This window comes from Panthera onca, chromosome A3 (assembly GCF_046562875.1).
Source record: "Panthera onca isolate mPanOnc1 chromosome A3, mPanOnc1 haplotype 2, whole genome shotgun sequence".
Taxonomy (NCBI): Eukaryota; Metazoa; Chordata; class Mammalia; order Carnivora; family Felidae; genus Panthera; species Panthera onca.
In genome coordinates this window covers 70,241,569-70,263,285 of record NC_138341.1, presented here as the reverse complement: position 1 = coordinate 70,263,285, position 21,717 = coordinate 70,241,569, and the positions used below count along the sequence as shown (strand labels likewise).

Genomic DNA, 21,717 nt, shown 5'->3' with positions numbered 1-21,717 from the left:
AAAATTAATGATGTATGAATCCCAAAATTTTCATGTAATGATAGAAAGTGACCAAGAGGGCATGTTCTGAAACTTGTACATGACTCATTTAAATATTAAGAAAAATTCTTATAGATTCTCCAACTACTCTGGTAAAAGAGATTTGAGAGATATTTTTGATTTTAAAAGTGGCTGTTTCAAAATATCCCTGTGGTGGTCTTGGCTTATTCTGAACTCATTAGGAGCTCATTAAATAAGTTTAACCCTCTATTTTTCTTACGGATTGAAGTTTTAAAGAAGTCATTATTAATATTAGTTTATTGTTCTCCATGTGTTTGAACATATTGTGGCTCATTCCTATAAATAAATATTATTATTTAATAATAATAGCTAAAGTTCCATCAAAGCAAATTAATCTTGGTAACTGTCAGAGAAATCTGAGAGCAAGATTTACTACAGTTAGATTTTCATACAACCCCCAGGCATAGTTGAGATGCTGTCAATCAATAATATGAAAATGCTATTTTGCACAAACTTCAAAATCTCTAATCCCATACCTGATCACAGAAAGTCATTTGTCTTACTATAAGCATAGAATTTTCAAGTTCCTAAGGTCTTGTGTAGAAAAAAATATATATTACATAGACTACTTTAAATCATAAAGACATTTTATTTTTATGACATGTTTAACAAATATATATTTGTAAAAATTTATTTTAACATGATTTATATGTGTATATATATGTGTGTATATATATATATACATATATATGCATACGTATATACATATATACATACATACACATATATATATATGTGTATGTATGTATATTTTTCTTTTTTTTAACGTTTATTTATTGAGAGGCAGAGAGAACAGAGCATGAACAGGGGAGGGGCAGAGAGAGAGGGAGACACAGAATCCAAAGCAGGCTCCAGGCTATGAGCTGTCAGCACAGAGCCTGATGTGGGGCTCAAACTCACAAACTGTGAGATCATGACCTGAGCCGAAGTTGGATGCTTAACCCCAACTGAGTCACCCAGGCACCCCTTAACAGGATTTCTAAGACTTAAAAATATCCTCTTCTGCTTACATTATATAATGTTCTTATTTATGTCATATTTTTATATCTTTCTGTGTTTATCTACATACACACATACACATTTATTTCTCAAAAATACATGTTTCATTATTTAAAAAATTTTTATTTAAAAATCAATACTTTATGTCACAGGAAGTTGATGCAATTTTTAAAATACGGGTTCATAAATGTATCCTGTTAAACATTTACTTGTGCATTTGGGTCATGAAATATAATGTACCCCTTTCTATATTTAAGTTTTCAATTGTATAAATTAAACATTTAGTACCTTAAGTATCATATGTAATAATTTTTAATAAATAATCCCATTATTTGCTAAAATAAATCAACGTTGCATTCAGATAAATGGTTTAAGCTGAGAAGTAGTATCTTCCATACGGCAGCTATAGTTATTTGCTACCATGCCAGCTATTTCCCTAAGGAGAGTCCAGGCACGCTTAATTATAGGGAGACATCATTACTTAGAAGAAAAACATGAGTCTTTAATTTCCTTGCCTCTGTTGGACTGGGGAAGTTCATTCTGCTGAATCTAGCAACGTCTGACTAACACGTAAGCTTAGCTGGTTCCACATAAAAGGCCCGGTATTGTTAGGTCACCACCAATAGCAGCTTCTACACTGTGATCAATGTTGTTTCTGTTGTGGAATGTCATCCACACAGAATTCATTATGTCTATAATTAAATATAGAAAGCCCCTCCTCATGTTAGGGCACTTGTGAAGCAACTGTTCCTCTTGGCAGTTCTTCCTTTAACTTTTGGACCACCAGATCCCTCCTGGGAACCAATCTAAGAAAGTGCTATTGAAGTAGCACTCGGTTCTACAATGTGGCGTCAGTGTATTTCTAATTACAGTCCAGACAGTTTTGAGCGCAAGTTACCAGACAAGAGTCCAGGTCAGCACTTTGGCTTGCCAGGTCAGACTTGTTCTCCTCCTACTTCCTTCCAATAATAGTTTCTCATATATACCAGAAATAGCATAGGGAATACATCTTTCTAACTCTAAGAACTGTTCCTGAACTCAATTTTAGGCGATGTGTTGGGAAGTCAAACTTACTTATCCAAAAAGAGATACTACACTCTCATTATGTAATTTCAATTAAGTGCCCAGTGTATCATCATCTATAGCTTCAGTAGAACCATGTTCTAACTCAACAACTCCAAGTGGCTACCTTTGTGATGGGGACAGATCTTTCTATTTATGCTAAATCACCATGAATTTTTATAATTTCAATAATGTTATCTCCCAGATTCTGAGATGGATATAAATTTTGTGTTGCCTGTTTTGTGAAACCTAAGTATTTTCATTCAGAATATTAAGAATTAAATGCACTTCATGGAGTGTCGGGGTGGCTCAGTTGGTTAGGTGTCCGACTTCAGCTCAGGTCATGATCTGACTCCTGGCTTGTGAGTTCAAGCTCTGCGTCAGGTTCTGTGCTGACAGCTCAGAGACTAGAGCCTGCTTCAGATTCTGTGTCTCCCTCTCTGTCTGCCCCTCCCACACTCATACTCTGTCTCTATCCATCTCTCAAAAATGAATAAACTTTAAAAAATTTTTAAAAAAATAGTTAAATGTACTTCTTCAGATTAATTTAGTTCTTTAGGTTCAATATACAGAGGCTTTATTTGTAGCTACATTAAAGTAGAATCAACCCATTAAGCATAATATTAATAGAAGGTCAACAAAAGCAGAAAATAAGCAAGTGTTATAGAAACAGAGTGTGATGAATTCTGACAAGCTATTTTGTTTCTTTATTATCATGATATTAGGAAATGGCACTAAATTTAAGGGTCTGCCATGATCTCCAATTCTGAAAGCTTTATTACAAGTCAGGCATTCATATCAGCAGCAAGCTGACAACTCATAAACAAATTCCCAGTGGCCATTAGCTGTCTGTTAAGTGAAACACACAGGTTATGTCATATAATGGAGAGAGTTGCCTGCTGGGGTAGTGGACACACCCGGATTCAAATTTCAGCTCTGTCATTAAGGTATGGGATTTTGGCAAGGTAGCTTCGCCAATCCACAATTTTCTCCTCTATAAAATGGGAATTCTATAAAACCTATCAAGTAGGATGTTGTAGTAATAAATAAGGTTAAGATGGACAAAGCACACTGTACGAAGCTTTTCACTCAGTAAACATGAAATAGTAGTTACAATAATTTCAAATTGTATTCAAACCCAAGAGGTGCTTATGGCACCAAGAAAGGAGGGACATCTAGTACACCTTTTGAAAAAATTTGATGCCTAATATTTTGGGGGAAGAAATCATGTATATTTGTAGATTTAGATTAATTATATGAGTTATGATTAGACTGGAAATGTTTTTTCCAACATCCACTCATTCAAATATTTATTGAACCCTTACAACATACTCATCATCCAATTACTTAAAATTCCAGTAGTTGAGCTGTCCTAAATGGAAAACTGAGATTGCTTGAATATGTTGGTAGGACTTTTGCTTAACTTTTGCTTAACTTTTGCAAATATAAAATAGGAATGGTTTATTGTTTTATGTATGTGTTTCTATTATAAAGGTACAAGAAATTGGAAACAAGTTAAAGGGTGTACCGAGGTTTAAAACAGAATACTCACATTACCCTTAAATGTATTGAGATGTATATACACTTGCTTTCCAGAATGTTCTTTGGATTTATGTTACAAATATTTGAACCTTTTGCCTACCATTCTAAAATATGGATTTCCATTGAGAAAACCTTCCTAAGTACGTTCTTACATGTATTTAGGGTATGAATATGTACACATTGTGTGTATTCATTTAGCATCATTCTTTTCATAAGTTAAAGAAATTTTTTAAATTGAGATAGAACATACATAAAGTTTCTTACGTGTAGATACCTCATATATGTAAAGCTTAAGTGTATAGTTCAGTGAATCTTTACAAATATATATATCCATGTAAACACCAAGCAGATCGTGTGAAAGGCTCCACTGTGCCATCTTTTAGTCCATATTGCCGAAAGGTAACACAAATTCTGAACTCTATCACCAGAGTTTAATTGTGTCTGTTTTGAATTTCATATAAATAGAATCATAATATACACCCACTTAGTTGCTGCCTTAAATTGTTTATTTCATTTGTTTAGATTTTTACACAGAAGGAACAAAGGAACCATTGTCTTCTTTACTCAGCTTGTCTGTACTAACATGTCAGTGTGTAATAAGAAAACTACCACATCTTATACACACTGTTGAGTATGAATGATCTAAACTTCATTTAAAATGACCCCAACATAGATTTACAGAAACATGTTTAACATTTCACTACTAACATTCACAAAATTTTAGGGCCATCTATGCTGCTGCCGTTAGAGATTTCTTTCAAATGTTCACATTTTTCCAGGAGTTTATATCTATTAACTACTCACACCCTGAAATAGGTTAGCAGAAGCTCAAATGTATTAGTTGTCTGATTTTGTGTTTCTCAATTTACAATCTTGAAAATTGAAACAAAGAACATCAGTGACCTTACCCTATCTGTAGCAGTGATTTAGAGGCAATGCCACATCTAGAATTTAGTTAGAATTTAGTTTTTCAGATGACATGCCACATTCTGTTTACACACATTGTGTATATAACATGGCAGGAAAAGATTATGAGAGAGCACCACACCCATTCCCATATCCAAGTAGAAACACATAGAATCCATGCACAAGAGAAAAAAAAAGCCATGCAATTTTTGAAGAGCTCTGATACAACTAACCAAAAGACTTTTTGTATCTAAAACCTAACTGGAACATTTAAGACTTATTATTTAGCAAAGACCGAGAAATTTACCAATTCCTAAGTTTCGATTAATAGAAAAGGGGCTGTGCCATAAAATTATACATAAGTACACAAGGGAAAAAAGTATATAGGTTTTGCATAATATTATTTTGCATAACAAACTCAAAACTTTTAGAATACAAAAATGATTTATTCTGAATTATGTCATAATCACTTATACACTTCTTGAAAGTACAGTTTGCATAGAAACTTCTAACAGTAGCTTTATTATCTCCAGAATAAAATAAAATCCAAATATCTCTGGGACTTAATTTTCTATGATCATTTATAGGAGTTAACCCTGCAAGCAATGTGGCCACTAAATGTTTACTGAGAAAGGAAGATAAAACGTGGTCAATGACTTTTCAGGAACCACGGTAGCTTCAGGTAGTCTCACAATATAGCTAACAATAGCATAAATATTATATAGTGTTAGTCCTTCCTGTAGTAAATCAGGAGTTGTTTTGTTTTGTTTTTTATAAATTTATTATCACATTTCATTTAATGGTATCCAAAGCTGGAACATGATTTCACTGGCATATATGTAAATGTATGCTAAAATATGTTTACAATAACTACAAGAATATCTTACTTGAGCTTTTAAGCTCAAATATAGTATCTAGCTTCTTTGCAGATACATGTAAATAATTTTAACTTATAGGAGAGCCTCAAAGGCAAATCATAAAAGGATAAGTCCATTAAATACCTATATCTATATACTGGAGTAAATATAGTAAACATCACTATTTAAGTATAGGATTGAGATGAATAAATGTATTAGTTTATATGGAGGGTGCAAGTTTTTACAAATGCATTTGTGTTAAAGGCTTGCTTAATTATAATAAAAATTCTCAATTAGAATTAAAAAATTAAGTACCTACGTAATATTTTTCTTTATTGCAGCAGTTGAAATATTGAAAGCCTAGAATTAATCAACCGATATATACCATCACAAGAAAAGCATATTGAACAAGGTTCTTGGAGGGTACAACAAAGCATAACATTGCCAATGCGCTCCAAGTCTATAGACTTGGTGGGTTTATCTGAGGATATTATCTTCATGATAATCCACAGAAAGTGTTCAAATACTTCTTGCAGATAGAAACAAGAATTCTTAACAATGAATGGCCTTAGATTTCTATGCTTAACAAAACTCACAAAGATTCTAAGTTCCTTAAAGAAAGAACCTTGTTTTTCCCCATGTCCCCCTAGTTCAGTCTCCAGCTTAGAGTGGGTGCTTAAAGAAATTTTGTGGACTGACAAACAGAAAGTAATGTTTTCTCTTTTTTCCCTGGCCCCCTATCAATGTGTTCTCTACACTGTAGCCAGAGTGACATTTTGAAATATAAATTTGATAATGGCACCCTCCTGCCCACCTTCCACACTAACCCCTTCCATTGTTTTTCCATCACTTTTACCATAAAGATTCAAATCCTTGCTTGATATGATCTAGAAGGCCCTGAAAGACCTGGCCCCACTCCTCTCTATAAAAGCTCCATCCTCAAGGGCATTCTCTAAGTTGTTTGAATATGCCACAACACTTCCTATAGCAGGCTTTTGTACCTAGTATTATTACTCTGGCTAATCCCTTCTCATCTCTCAGATTTTAAACATCAATCCTCAAGGAAACCTTCTTTGATAGGTGAGTTCACACTATTTTAAGTTCTCAGAATATCATGTACCTGTCCTCCAAAATACATACTGCCATTTTAAGTCTCCATTTACTTTTTTTTTTTTTTTTAATAACTGTGTCTCCTCATTGGAATGCTAAATCTAGGAACGTGGGAGCTATTTCTGAGAGTTTATTCATCATATTATTCCCAGAGCCTACTACTCAGGCACATACAAAGCTTTCAATCAGTATTTGTTGAATAAAGAAATGAATGTAGAAATGACTGAGTGAATATGGCTGTCTCTCTGGTAACATTAGTAAAGTCTTAGAAAGAAGGGACTTTATTAAATGACATCTATCACACTGCCATGTTTAGTAATTTATAGTAAATAGCCATCATAAGGTGTATGTGTTCATGACCATTTAAATAGGGAAAGTAAATAAAAGGGACACTCACAGTCTAGTATGAAATTTTTAATAAAAATGACCCTAAAATACATGAAACCTGAAAGTCATAAAAAAAGGATAACTTCACTTCTCATTGATCAGCCTTTTATTCTCATTTTTAAGCTGGATAGCCATGGAATTCACTAATTCTTTTAAGCTGCTAAGAAACTATTAGTCCTTTTAAGCAGAAACTTATTAAATAATAATGGTCCTGGGGCACTTAGATGAGTACGGTTCACCGAAAAAGCTATGTACCCCATAAGCATCCATCATTCAAGAAAGATGACATTCTTGGATAGTTGAGTTCTGAGGCTGACTTTCAGGGTCAAAGAACATAAGTGATGCATAAGTTAGTTCTGTTCTATCAGCCATTTATATATATATATATATTTTTTTTTCCTCCTGAATAATGCCTGAACCTAAAAAAAAATCAATCATAATAAAATGGAAATCTTATTGAGCAGAGAAGAGAATACAAGGCTCTAGAATACAAGTGCCTGTACTCCTAAGCAGGCTCTGCCACTAACCTGGTCATGACACATAACCTTTCTTGTGTTCTCCTTCCATTGCTACATAAATAAATATATAAAACTTGCTAGGCCTGAATAAAGTAGAGTAAGGATGAAACAGAGCTCATTAAATAAAAATATTCTAGAAAACCTAGATACAGAAGTTGTGGCAACACATTCTGGGCCAGAAAAAAAAGGAGAGAAAGAATATTATCATTGTCTTTTTAGTAGTTCTTACTGTATTTTTAATATGAAGTCAACCAAATGATACTAAATATTAAGTTAATAGAGAAATTTAGTCAGAACTAGATGTAATTTGAATCTTATTTAATGTTGGCTGTTAATTTTTTTCCTAAATTTTCTATAATGAATGTGGATTTGCTTCTAAATTAGTTTTTAAAAAGAATGTGGCAATCAGTGTAAATACTGGCTAGAGGCAGGGTTTTGCTTATACTTCATCTGAATAGAAACCATCTATCCCTAGCCATCAATACATGATTGGTGTTCAGAGAGGCATCCATTCTCAATTAATTATTTAATAGTCACTTGACACACATGAAATAGAGAAAATACACAAAATGGAGCCAATCCTCCTGGGCTGATCAACTCTGCCTTTATCACTCCATCTCTCATTTCTGTGATAATCAGAAGAATCCAGCCTTTTGTTTTCCTTTCATGATTAGAGGTGATCTTTGCACTCTGTTTCCAGATCAAATTTTCAAAACGAATCAATGCTCCAGAACCATCCTGACGGATTTTTCTTCTCTGAATTGAACTACCTTATGCATCAGGTACTAGACTGTTCAATTATGTATCTTGGTAATTCTAAATTCTTCCTGTTATGGAAAGTTATCCATTGGCAAAATAAAATGCATTTCAGAAACATCTAATTCTGCTTCTCTTCAACATATTACTTTTGCCATGCTTTCTCCACTCTTAAGTGTTCCTGATTATGCATGATCCCTGGTTCCCTACATTTAAAATGCACAAAAAAATAAAAAATTTAATTTAAAACACCCTCCCACACAGAACAAGCTGTCATTGTGTCATATTTGTTTCCTAATTTAAGGAAGGAAGTTATATCTCAAGTGTCCTTCATTAAACTGCCTGCTCTGTATTTTAAAGTGACATTAGGATACTTAGAGCAATATTCCCATAAAATAGTGTTCATTTTTCAAAATTTATTTCTATTAATCAGTGCAGATGTATGGAACTTCAAATCATCATAAAGCAAATCATCATATGTAGCCATTTCATTCAAGATTTACAATTAAATGAGATTTGGGAGAGGAAAAACATGTACTGTTTTATTTTTGTAATAAATAAAATTAGGCTTTATTTGGTAAAACCTAACTATAAAGCCTGGTGTTAAATCCATGGAAATTTACTGGCCAAGCTGAAGTGCAGTATAGGCCATAGAATACATAGTCTTCTACAATTACTTAGCCAAAATATAATGGGGGCGGGGGGGAACCTTCATGAAGGCAGAGAATAATAAAATAACCCTTTACATATTTTTCCCCTTAAACCCATGAAGGCTACAGAACTCTTCTTTCTCTAATGACCAGCTTTTTTCTTTCTAAGTACTCCCTTTAAACTATCATAAATTTTACCAAGTCTTCATTTCTCTTAAAGTCAAATGAGAGAGAACTGCCAAGTCTAATAAGATTTACAAGGGCTACATCCTCTTATTGGTATCAGCAAAAAAACCCCAAAAAACAAAAACAAAACAAAAAACAAAAAACAAAAAACAGGGGACATTATACAGTAAAACACAGCCACACATAAAGCTTTTGTCCTTACAGCTAAATCAGATTTAGTAATCTTTTTAAAAACAACTTCAGTCATACATGTCATTTATCCATGTGTTGACTGTCTTGATTTGACCCATTAGCTATCTACTTTAAACCCTGACATCTCTCCTGCTCAGCCACAAATAAATCCATGTTTTATCTTTTGCATATCAGTCACTTTCTGTTCATAGGTTTTTCGGTATTTATAAAATATTTTTCCTTGGTCATTGTCATGTAGCAACATTGGACACACATTAATGACTGAATTTTATTTATGAAAGGGAGAAAATAAAACTCAAGTATGGTTTGTGTGTGTGTGTGTGTGTGTGTGTGTGTGTGTGTTTAACTCTGCACTGTTTCAATCCTTAAAAACAACAGAAATTACAGCCTGGCCTCAGATAAATATCATTAGCTAAATATACTCAGGAAATCTCTTGCAATCCTTCATATGCATTCCCTATTTTATTAGCCTACAGAAGCCTCCCAGTCCAACAACATCTAAATTTCTGTGCTATTTATCTTCCCAAGGCATCTGCTAATTGAGAAATACGTTATTTAATCTCTAACATTTCTAAATATTAGCTGACCTGTCTCCCACTTCAAGAAACCAGAGAAATCACATAATTTTTCCTAAACTGACAAATGTTGGACGTGGACATAACCGCAGAAATTAACATTAATTCCAAGAACCCTCCTCCTTCTAATCAAAACAATTTTCACATGTGCCCCCTCCCACTGCCCCATTTTTCCACAACCAGGAGCAGGACTTTACATTTTCCTTATAAAAGGCAAAGCAGTCCCTACGAATCCTGTTCCCCCTGTCCTTTACCATGAATAACAAACGTGGAGATTTCAACCATACTGAACCACCCCTGCACTTCATTCTTCACCAAACGTGTGCCCAATCTTGTAGATGCTTGTCTGCATCTTATGGGGAACATCTGCGTATTACAGACTTAGAGGTGGTAGAGGAAAGCACAGCGGTCATTCAGGTGGGCCATGGCCCTCTGAAGATGGGGAGCAGCCTAACAACCCGAGGAGTCTGAAGAGGAGAGGTCCTTGTACTTGCCACTTGGAAGGAAGTGGGGCTGGCACAAAGGGTTCCCAGGAGGAATCTGAACCTGGAAATGGGTCTGCTTAAAAACCATTAAGAGGATGCCAAAGGAGGAGCTGTGGGAGGTGATAAGGCCGAGAGGCCACAAACAGGTCTTCACCTTGCAAACTAGCTGCAACACACTGTCCAGAGAAGGAAGACCCCATGCACCAGCCGGCCCCGCCTGCCTCGCCCTGCCTCCCCGCGCCCTGCCCAGGCCGAGGCCCCCGGTGGGTCAGGCGTCGGGCCTTACCTTGGCTGCAGTCCTTGCCGCGGAAGCCGGTTCTCGAACAGTCGCACACCGCCTGGTCGTCAACCACCGAGCACACGCCTCCGTTGAGGCACACCCCGCCCTCGCCCTCCTCGCCAGCCTCGCACGGGCTCCCCCCGCCACTGTTGGGCGGCTCGTCGTCCAGCTTCACCTCGCCGCTGTCCACTGGCAGGGCCTGGGAGGAGTTGACCCTCACGTCACGGATCCACCCTTTAAAGGGCTCTCGCTCCCGCACCGAGGCCAGCGTCAGCTTGAGCGCCGCAGCGCGCAGTTCCGGGGGCAGCCCCCCGACAAAGAGGCCGCTGAACACGGTCATGTCCCTGCGCTTCGACTTGACTTCCACCCACTTGGCCTCCACCTGGTCGATGAAGAGCGTGGTGTTGCGGAACTGGCGGCGGATACGCACGTTGTGCCAGGCGCCGTCGTTGACCGGCGTGTCGGCCAGGAGCGTGGCGGGCTCTGCGCAGAAGATGGAGAAGCTGAGCTGCAGGCGGCCGCCACGCGTCAGGATGAGCTCCAGGAAGTCGCAGAAGCCCTCGTCGTCGAAGTAGAGCACGAGACCGCGGGCGCTGCGAGTCTTGAGCTGGAAGCTCATCTCGCTCTCGCAGCAGGCGTTCCACTTGGGGAAGCGTGTCCACTGGCCCTCAGCGCCCGGGAACTCGAGCCCGCTGCCCAGCTCTGCCCAGCAGCCCAGGAGCAGCAGCGAGAGGCACAGGAGAAAGCAGCCCCCGCGCTGGAGAAGCGCCGTCCCCATGCTCGGGGCTGGGGTGCGGCGGGGGGGTGCCGGGGCCGACAGGGTCAAAATGGTCCTGGACACCGTGACGTAGAAATAAGGGTCTGGAAACAAGTAGGGTAAGGGGATGGGCAGGAGTGGGAGGGATGCGCCCTCCTTTATCTACCTCTTTTTTTTTTCTTCTTCTTCCAGCAACCCCTCCCTCTCTCCCTGTAGTCCCCTCCCAACTGGAAAACGTAGACCTCAGTGGTACAGGGCAGCAGCAGATCTTCCAGTCCAAAGGGAGGATACACTTTGGAAGCAACGTTCTGGAAACGGCGTTAACAGAAGGTCAAGGGAAGTCACTTATCCATTTGAGTCCGATGACCTAGTTCAAGGGCATCGGTGGTGTCAACAGATGCTTCACTCCTCGAATACTATCATCTGCGAGGTACCATCAGTGGTACCGGGCAAAAGGGAAACAGAGTCCGTTAAGAAGCAAATACTTGTCAGAGAAGTACAAGAAGTCAGCAATAAGCCAGGATCCTTGGATACTTGTGAGTACCTCGAGTGTCCTCCAGATGTGATGTCCCAAACCAGAAGGGAGAAAAGGGTTCCTTGCCTCTTTACGGCACCACTTAACCCCTGAGTGGCTTCAAAGGCCTGTTTCTTCTGTCATATCATGGACCACCAGCACCCCTGTAGCCAATGCAGAATTCCTTGTGCATGGCCTCACAGGCTGGATTTTGCTTCTCTTTTTCCCTCCCCAACGGTAGGGTTCAAACCCTGAAGCTGTGAAATAGCCAGAAGCTGTTAGATGTCACAACAGCTCCTCTTCTTTTCTCTCTGCCTCTGCGAGGCCAAATTAAGATGCCAGCATATCAATTGGTTGTGTGTTGGTGATGCATTTTGGTTTTGTCTTTTTATAAGGACCCAGAAAATCTGCAGAGAATTAAAATAAAAATTAAGTTCTAAAGTCATTTATAGTATCATATAAATCATCATTCAGTTCAGAAACCAGGTATATAACTAGAGCCATTAGGAAGCCAGAGTTAACCTTATTGGAAGGGGCGTATTTGTCCTGATCTACAAGGAAGACCTGATGTCTCCCAATAGTTAATATTGCACTTTTACAATCAGCCATTATGCCCTTATAGTTTTTTATAACTGTTAATAGGTAACCCTCTTAGGATTTTATACAGATTTGTTTATGGTTATCTTTTACTTTTTCTGAGAAAGTTTATTTTTTTTAAATATGACAAGGGGAGCAAAAGAGGCCCCTTTAAGGGCTTCTGCTTATAACATGCACTGATAACATGGACAATAAAAATACATCCTATTCAAATCTCAGTTAATACAGATTTTACAACAGGCAAAACAGATCAAACTGCGACTGGCTTGAATTTGTATAACATTCCTACCATTTTAGGTTTTTCAAAGAAAGAACATTGATGGTTTCTTGGAGGTGTCTTTTCAATTTCAGACAAGTATTTTCCTTTTATTAAAAGAATAATCTGTTCTAAGAGAAAACATGTAACTGGAGTCATATCTATTTTGGGCAGCATTTATGTCTCACTTGCCATGACATTAACTCCTCTAAAGATGGGTAAAGTATTTAATATTTTGCCAAACAGTGTAGTGATCCTTACTCCCCTTCGAGTCCTTATCTGGCTGTCAGCTCTTAGAATTTGTGTGGTCAGAACAGCAGTTGGCATGTGTGACACCTTAGCTGCTGTGGCTCCAGGATGCTAGAATATGAAATCATGTCTTTGAATCACTCACTATAAAATCACCTCTTTATCCAATCCTAATCTGACAGTTTCCTGAAATGGTGCAGAAATCGTAAGTAGTGAGTTGCTTTTAAGCCTTGTTTGTTTGTTTGTTTTTTGCCAAAAGAACATTACTCTTACATTTTGACAGAAAGAAAGAAAGAAAGAAAGAAAGAAAAAGAAAAAGAAAGAAAGAAAAAGAAAAGAGAAAGAAAAAAACCACAAATGGTTCATCTGGTCATGTCAAGCAAACGCAAGCATTTCCCTCAACATTTCCCACTATACCACCCCACCCCCTGCACACACACGCACAGGCACACACGCACACACATTTATTGCCTGGACACAGAAGCTCACTATGCAATTAACACTTTTTTCCCCTACAAGCTGAAACTAGCAGTAATTTATGGCACCGCATTGTGCTGCTGCTCCTCCATGGAGGGAGCTAAGAGCATTTCTCTTCAGTACAGAGCAATCCCTACAGGTGTCAGCTGAGAGCCACCAAGCTAGGGGATCCCACTTCAAGTTCCTCCCCAGATGAAATTGATGAGTGGTTCTCTCTTTTTCAACACACACACACACACACACACACACACACACACACGGACAACACAGCACATATAGACACATACACATTGGCCAGTAGAAATAAAAAAGAAATAACCATCTCAGTTGCTTATTTATTATGGCTGATACATTCCACACCATCAGCAATCACCAGCCATATCTTGCCTACTCCTATGCCAACCCCAAAGAAAGGTGCTCCTAAAAATCATCCTAAGATAGCATATTATTCAATATACTCTCATTTTTAAGTGGACTCGGACATCTGCCAATTTTTCAGTCATTTTGCAAAAGAAATCTGAAATTTCAAGATCAAGAGTAGTGCTTTGAAACCATCCTGAAGCTTATGTGTTAGAAAATCTTTGTGTGTGTGTGTGTGTGTGTGTGTGTGTGTGTGTGTGTGTGTGTGGGGGGGGGGGAGAGAGAGAGAGAGAGACTGGATTGGAGCTGATTATTTTATTAATTAATATTACATAGATCACAAAACCTTTCTTCACTCCTCTCTCCTTCCCTCCTCCACTAATGCATACCTTGACAATTTTTTAAGGAATGGAGGAGAGGGGGGAAACACATACATATTCTTACCACAGGGAGGTCAACTGACTCTCCCAGTTCTTAGAGGAAGCTCATTGTGTGTGAAGAGTATCTGTATTTATATGGAGAAAGAGGATTCTCTCTAGGTGCCGGAAAAACCTGGTGAGTTCACAAATTAGAGGATGAAATAAAAGGATCTGAAAAACAACCTTACTGCAGCCAAAGGAAGAAGCGCTCTAATTCAAAAGCAGACTAACAGCCTCATTAATCTTTTCTTTCATTTCTAGAATCAAATTCATTCCCAAGCCACTGGAAGGATCGATACAGTATGCTCGTCCGCTGCAGCTGCATTTATTTTAATATGTTTATAACACACACACACACACACACATATACACATACACACACACACACACACATGCACACATATCTTTCCATGCATCCTTCAATATATACCATCACCAAGAACCTGAAATCTTTGGGATAATTTTTAGAAGTGCCTTTCCCCCCCACCCCCTCGCTTTTGCAAAGTCTCTTAATACCAATGCACACCCAAATTCTCCCTGGCTTTCCCGCCCAGTCTCCAAGCTCCATCTCTAATACCAGTGCAGTTTCTTGGAGCCTGGAGTCAACTGCACAAATTAAGGATAGGCACAGCATGGGGCTGATGGGGAAGGGAAATAAAGATGTACATACAGATATATTTTATTGCTTTGGTTTCTAACTTGTCTGTTTTCTTTCTTTTGCTAATAAATCACTGCATTCAGCCTTTAAGTTACTATCCTAGTTCCACCATCTCATCTTCTTGCCATCTATTTAAAAAGCTTCATGCAAAACAACGAAGATCTATACTCCTCCACCCTCCCACCACCCATCCTTCCTTGTGCATTTGTGGCAGCTCCTGGCTCAGTTACAAGGGGGAAATATATCCTTCTCCAGCTTGCCTCGCCCCATCCCCTCCCCCAACCCAAATTGAGCTTCTTTACCTGCCCGGTTATTCCCCTTAGCTCGACCCAGAGCCTGAAGCATGCATCGGTCAAAGCGAATTTCCTGAGGTCTGTGGATAAGGCGACTGCCGCTGCCTTTTCAGAGGCGTCAGGCTTGAGCGTCTATCTCCAGGAGTGCGGGAGGGGAGAACAGGCAACGGAGGGGAGCAGGAGGAGGAGGAAGAGAGGGAAAGAGCTGGGAAGGAGGAGGCGGTGGTGGAGCCTGAGAAGGCTGGGTTACGTGACGCCGGGTGCTGTCCTTCTGAAAGAGAAGGGCGGAGCTGAGCTCTCCGCAGTACCATGGAGAGCGGCGGGCCGTCCTCAGGCAGAGATCCTGGTGGGCTGGGCCCGCGGGCACAGCCCTTCCAGGTCGGGACGCTGCGGTGCGAGGTGTTTATACCTCTGCTTCGTCCCTTTGCAGGGGAAGCCCGATCCTGGAGGCGGGGACCTGCCGCAAGAGCTTCTAACTTGTCACCACCCACCCTACCCCAGAAAGAGAGAGAGAGAGAGAGAGAGAGAGAACCAGAGAACCACGTAGCCTACTGAGCATGCCCAGGCCCCTGCTAGACCCACGGAAACCTGTGTGGAGATTCCACTTCTCCGGGGTTTAGTCGTGATTGGGCGAGGGTACCTGAAAGGGTGCCACGGAAGAGCTGGGCAGCTAAAAGAAAGGGGGCAAGAAGTCAGTGATTAAGATGAGCTCCGGGTTTACTTGCGCACTTTGGTCGCCTGTTTGGAACCCTGAAAAGCTGCAGCTCTTCGAGGAATGCAGGGACAGGCAAGACCCACACAGTCTCAGGCATTCCCCTAGATCCAACGTCCCTGCCCCACCCCTAACTGTGGCCCTAACCTGAGCGATCTTCAAACCTTCACGATCTGCCTACCAATTGTGCCAGAAAGACCTAACAGGCTAATGCACCAACTTGTAAACCAGACTCAAGTCTGTCTGACAAGGTGCTTTCTGCGACAGCCTCTTGTCACCCCCCAGCTTTCCGTGCTCTGCCTTGGCCACGGACATTCTGAGCCAAACCAAGTTCTGTACCTGTTTAACTCTTCTATCGGTCTCCTCCTGTCTTTTGCAGCTGGTAAAACCTGGAGGAAGTGAAACTCCGTGCGAGGCTCTAACCATATCTTTGGGCATGCCCAGTAGACATTGCTGGGTTTGGTGACAAAGGAGTTAACTTTCAGGGAGCTTGCAGAATAGGTGGTAGACAAGTCCGAAGTGTATGGCTTTAAATTACAGTTTGAGTGATATGGACATTTAAATTCCTAACCCTATTATATTCCTAACTTAGGTTAGTTTTAGAGCAGAAAGATCAGATATTCATTTCAACACCACAAACCTAATAGCTCCAGTCTCAAATGCTATAGGATAAGACTATTTTCTGCCTCTAGGCCCTATAAACCAAGACTGTAAGAACTAGACAAATTCAGGAGTACTGAAATAACATACATTCCAAATGCAATATTCATTTCCTTCCAAAGAAACCATAACTTATTCCTATGATAAGCATATTTATACTTTCACTACATTTGTAAAAGAGTCTAAATAGCTTGAAGGTAGGAACCACAAGTTTTATTGTTTCTATTGCCTTTACAAAGACAGAGTGTCAAGTGATTACACGTATAGAAACTAGAATCAGGTCATCTGGGCTTGAATTCCATCTCTGACATTTACTAGCTGTGACCTTGAGTAAGATACTTAACATTACAATACCTCAGTCACCTCATCTATAAAAAGGATATAGTAATAGTTCCCACATCATCTGTTTGATGTTGTAAAGAACAAATAGATTAAATGGGCATAAACTATTTGTAATTGTGTTGAATAAATACTATTTTTATTAGTTTCAAACCTACTTAGTTCTGCTTGATCCAATGGAAGTCACTTCTCTGAAATCCGGATTTCTTGGCTTTAAAATAGGAATACTAGTGATTTCCAACTTATTCTCCATATTTTCTTTGGGAATGGACTGAAATAATAATGTTGCCATGATTAAAAAATAAAATAAATGAAATTTTAAATAATGTAGAGCTAAATCTCAAATTTAATGCCTGATCTAAGGTTATGCAGTCAAGAAGTGAACTCGGACCAAAAAAAAAAAAAAAAAAAAAAAGAGTCTACTTAATTCAGGGACTGTTTTGATTTTTCTAGCATTTACCATTAGGCTTTAGAGCAAACAGCATATAAGATACATCCATATGTGTCTAGTATGGAAGTAAACCTTACTGCAAAAGTAAGTAGAATCAACAACCAATTATTATGAATTGAATTAAAAGTTTCTATAATGCCCCTAAGATCTTGCATGTATATTCACCAGTGAATCCTATGGTGATGACAGATTTCTAGATGCACTCATAAGAGTAAAGCTCTGTCCCTTACCGGAATCATAAAAACAAACAAGCAAACAAAAAAAACACACACACATTAATTGCCACTATGGTATACGACCTGAACAAGTATCTTGTTTATTTAATTTTGCCCTTGCAAATTTTGATCTTATCTTTAACTGGGCTACACAGAACTTCCACTGTATTATGGTTTTCACTGGACTCTCTTCTGTGGTTTTGATTCAAAGATGTGTTAACATTCTTACTTCTTATGCATAAGGTTTAAAACAAAAAGTCAAGTCTTCTGTGTCTGCCCCTTATGCTCACACACACACACACACACACACACACACACACACGCTCACACACACACACACACACACAAGTAAGGAACTACCTTAGTAATCTGCTTTGCAGTTATCAAAGTAACTACTATATCTAGTTTAAGGAATATGGACAGCCACAAGATCTGTTTGTTTTATTCAGTAAATATGCATAGGGAAAATTATCAGTATGTGCTTAGAATGGGAAAAAATTACAACATAATTTAGTGATAAAAGCTCTTACTTTATTTTAAAGTATGACTTCCTGTGTTGTTTCTACAGAAATTGCTTCAACTTTCTGAGAGTTTCCTCATCAGTGAAATACGGATAATGGCATCTCACTTCATAGGAGTTGATGAGGATAATACCAATGTTTAATGTTACGTGCCTACTCCATGCCACGCATGCTCTGAGTGCTTTACTTACATTAACTTAGTTTATCCCTCAAAGCAGCCCTATGAGGTAAATTCTAGAATTTCACTCATTTTGCAAATGAGAAAAGAAAGCACAGAGAGATTGATCCAGACAGTCAAGGTCACACCTAGCAGATATAAGTGCAAGGAGTAAGATACAAACTAACACCTGTGTTGTTAACTACCTTGTTACAATGCCTCTCATCAAATGATCAAATACTCCCAGCACATTGCTTGACACAATGCAGATACTAATAATGTTAATTCCTTTTTTTTCCTTTCTAAGAATTTTATTAAGAGGAATCTGGGAAACTAGTCAACTTTGGGATGTTGTAACGTCATTCCTTCATGACAAATACAATATGAAATAACAATGAAAACAGGTGAGATGTTTCTAATGTTGTTATTTTGTTGTTGTTGTTGTCATCTGTGGGTAAAATGTAAAATTATTCCTATATATCTAATTTTGAAGCAATTTAACATTTGTCAGAGCATTCTAGTATTTTCCTAGAAAGGTAGAAACTAGTGTTAATTTCTCTCAAGTCACCTTAGGGAATATACCAATTTTAAAATACAGGAATGTGTGAAGGATTTTAACTCCTGCGCTTTCCTACCACTCAGAACAAAGGAGATAATTGTGAAATCAAGGTGGCTATTTATGAGCATGTCTGATTGGGAGAATTTCTGGCAACCCAAATATGGAAGATAAGTAATATCTCATGCCATAAACTGGTAAACATTTTGCAACAATGAAAATGGAAATGCATGATCACCATAAACAAATATATTTCCATAAGGTATTAAATATTAATGAGCATCGTAACATGGAAACTTGCTCCACACTAAAAATAAATGAAAAGTAAGTGATAAGATTTTTTGACTGAGAAATGAATACAGAGACTCTGTGTTTACTGCTGCAATCATAGCTTGTGTTTTAACATTAGGAAATCAGTGTAAACACCTACTTTCTCAATTAACATTAAGGCAAAGTGGAGTCTTTGAGATACCCATGAATCGCCAGATTGACATGAATTTGGAAGGGGCTTTAACTGTATTAGTGTAAGTAAGTGAAGAAGAAACACAAGTTTATAATGGGGGGGTGGTTTGAGTTGCTACCCATCAAATATTTTTCTACTGAAGTTGGTAAATAATTGAAAAGAATAATAAGATTTATCACTCTGAGAGAATTTTCTATTTGCTGTGATGCAGGTAATCATTAGGAAGCCAATTTTTTCTACTGAAATAATGGTATTACCAGGGATAGATTAGATTACATGGTATTCTCAACTAAACTTAAGATTAATAATGAATTCCTCTAATCAATTATAGTATCATTGTTGTCTAATTGGAATGCTACTGTTTAGTTCACAACTTATTTATTTTAAAAATAAATAAAACCCTTGATATTTGGTTTGTGGTTAAATGTCTCTAGCTGGTTTCCTTTATATAAAGCAATATGAGCTTCCTAGTTACAAAAGTTGATGAATAGTTACTGAACATGCTGCTATATAAAACCCATTTTCAGCACAACTAGAGGAATTTCTAAATGCAAGGACATACAATGAAGTATAGGGTTTTGGACTTGGCGATAGACTGGAATAAACACACTGGAATTTAAATATAGAAAAATCCACATACTTTCCCATGAAGTTGACTAAGTATTTTCAGGAGAATAAGCAAACTCATGTTGAAGTTTGCAAACTTCATTGCAAACTCATTGAAATATGCAAATTCATATTTCCCATGAAGTTGACTAAGTATTTTCAGGAGAATAAGCAAACGTATGTTACATAATTTCATTCTCTTTGAAAAAATCTTAAATACCACAAAGTTAAGCTACTTTCACAAGAGTATATAATTGTTCAGTAATCATAAGATAAAATGTGATTTTAATACAGTTACAAGCCATTAGAATAATAGTAATTATTAAGGTATCAAGCTATAGTAGAGAAGCACTAGATACTTGAGAATAGTGGTTAAGTTCTAAAGGATGCACCTGCTAGAGAGGTTTCACTGTGGGAACCCTGCAGTGTGTTTGATGGGCAGTGTTTTTAAATCTAGGGCAACGTTAACACCTGGGCATGTTCTGCCATGCTTACTCCCACCCCTCTTTCTCCAACAATGATGGAAAATCTTCCAGAAGAAGAATAGCAGCTACTGTAAGAAGCCTCTGCTTGGGAGTTTATCTCACTCAGTGATTAGGGGCATACTTGAGCCTGTGTTCATCATCTCCCTATAAGAACTTATTTCTCCTCCTATATGGAAACTTTGTCACTTTACCACCCACCCCCACTTCTAGTCAACCCCTTCCATTCTCAACTGCCAGACTCCAGGAAAGGATTTTTCTCATTCATTGGAATTTAGTTTTACACGTATTTCCTTGGGTCCCTGAAATCAGTTAATTTCTTTATACCAGTCCTGTTAAATTTCCTTTACTCTAGCTTTTGGGGGAAGGACAGGAGAGTTGTGTTCAAGTTAATGACATATTCGAAGCCTTGTTGTATCTTGCTCCATTTCAGCTATTTCTACCCCTAGAAATATGTGGAAAATTTATTTTCTGTGGTGGCATATTGAAATATTTTGTAGTTGGCTTTTTTAAAATTTTTTAACGTTTATTTATTTTTGAGACAGAGAGAGACAGAGCATGAACGGGGGAGGGTCAGAGAGAGGGAGACACAGAATCTGAAACAGGCTCCAGGCTCCGAGCCATCAGCACAGAGCCGACGCGGGGCTCGAACTCACGGACCGCGAGATCATGACCTGAGCCGAAGTCGGCCGCTTAACTGACTGAGCCACCCAGGCGCCCCTGTAGTTGGCTTTTTTAACACACCTTGTGTGATTTTATTTTATTTATGTTGTTTTTTGTTTGTTTTTCATTCTTATCACTTTAAAACTACTCCCTCTTACTTTTATGGTTTCAAGCCTCATTATTTTTTCAGGGCTCTCTCCTTCTCCTCTAGTTTTTATGTTCACCATTCTTACCCAGTTTAGTTTATTTTTACCCTGCTACATCTGCTTAATATTGTTTTTCATTTACACACACACACACACACACACACACACATATATATAACATAATCACATATGTATACATGCACATATACACACAAATATATAATTATTTAAATATATAATCACACATACACAAACGCTACTGACCCCAACTCTTTTAGCATTTCTGGACCCTGTTCCAACAATGGGGAAGAGGGCTCCACCACATACAACACCAAGCAATTCTCAAACACTCGCGGAGTATCTTAGAATTCAATTCCATTCTGACACTATCTGCCCAGAGATGCCATCAGATTGCACAGGTTAGGGATTCAGTCCTACAAGACTGCCCCCAGCCCTAACTTCAGATTTAAGTACAAGTCCCAGGCTGTTACCTATGCTTCTGACTGGCTATACATTGGAGGTTCCAATGACCTCCTCCTTGAGTTGTTAGAGTGGCTCATAGAACTCAGGGAAATGCTTAGGATTATCAGTTTGTTAAAAG

The 21,717-nt window shown here is 38.4% G+C and overlaps 2 protein-coding genes across 21 annotated transcripts in view; both read right to left on the bottom strand.

Annotated features, from left to right (window-relative positions):
• NRXN1 (neurexin 1) overlaps positions 1-11,451 on the bottom strand; it is a 1,127,584-nt gene extending 1,116,133 nt beyond the window's left edge. For all 20 annotated transcript variants that reach the window (XM_078444444.2, XM_078444446.2, XM_078444455.2 and 17 more), the window contains exon 1: positions 10,572-11,451. In XM_078444444.2, coding sequence (XP_078300570.1) covers positions 10,572-11,343 — 772 coding nt within the window. In that variant the 5' untranslated portion in view covers positions 11,344-11,451. The remainder of the gene's footprint in view (positions 1-10,571) is intronic.
• LOC145715340 (uncharacterized) lies at positions 11,449-15,957 on the bottom strand. Its single transcript, XM_081795126.1, has 4 exons — positions 15,867-15,957; positions 15,734-15,815; positions 15,155-15,637; positions 11,449-12,243 (listed from the first exon to the last, which is right to left on the bottom strand). Exons 1-3 carry the CDS (start codon positions 15,955-15,957, stop codon positions 15,205-15,207), a joined length of 606 nt encoding a protein of 201 aa, XP_081651252.1. The 3' UTR covers positions 11,449-12,243; positions 15,155-15,204.
• Positions 15,958-21,717: the final 5,760 nt, after the last annotated feature.

Excerpts from the sequence above, each read along its gene's own strand:
- LOC145715340 (XM_081795126.1), bottom strand. The coding sequence starts at position 15,957 with ATGCCTGAGACTGTGTGGGTCTTGCCTGTCCCTGCATTCCTCGAAGAG. Across the intron at positions 15,816-15,866 it reads CAGGCGACCAAAGTGCGCAA|CTGCCCAGCTCTTCCGTGGC; the intron begins GTAAACCCGGAG and ends CCTTTCTTTTAG. Across the intron at positions 15,638-15,733 it reads GAAGTGGAATCTCCACACAG|GGTGGGTGGTGACAAGTTAG; the intron begins GTTTCCGTGGGT and ends TTTCTGGGGTAG.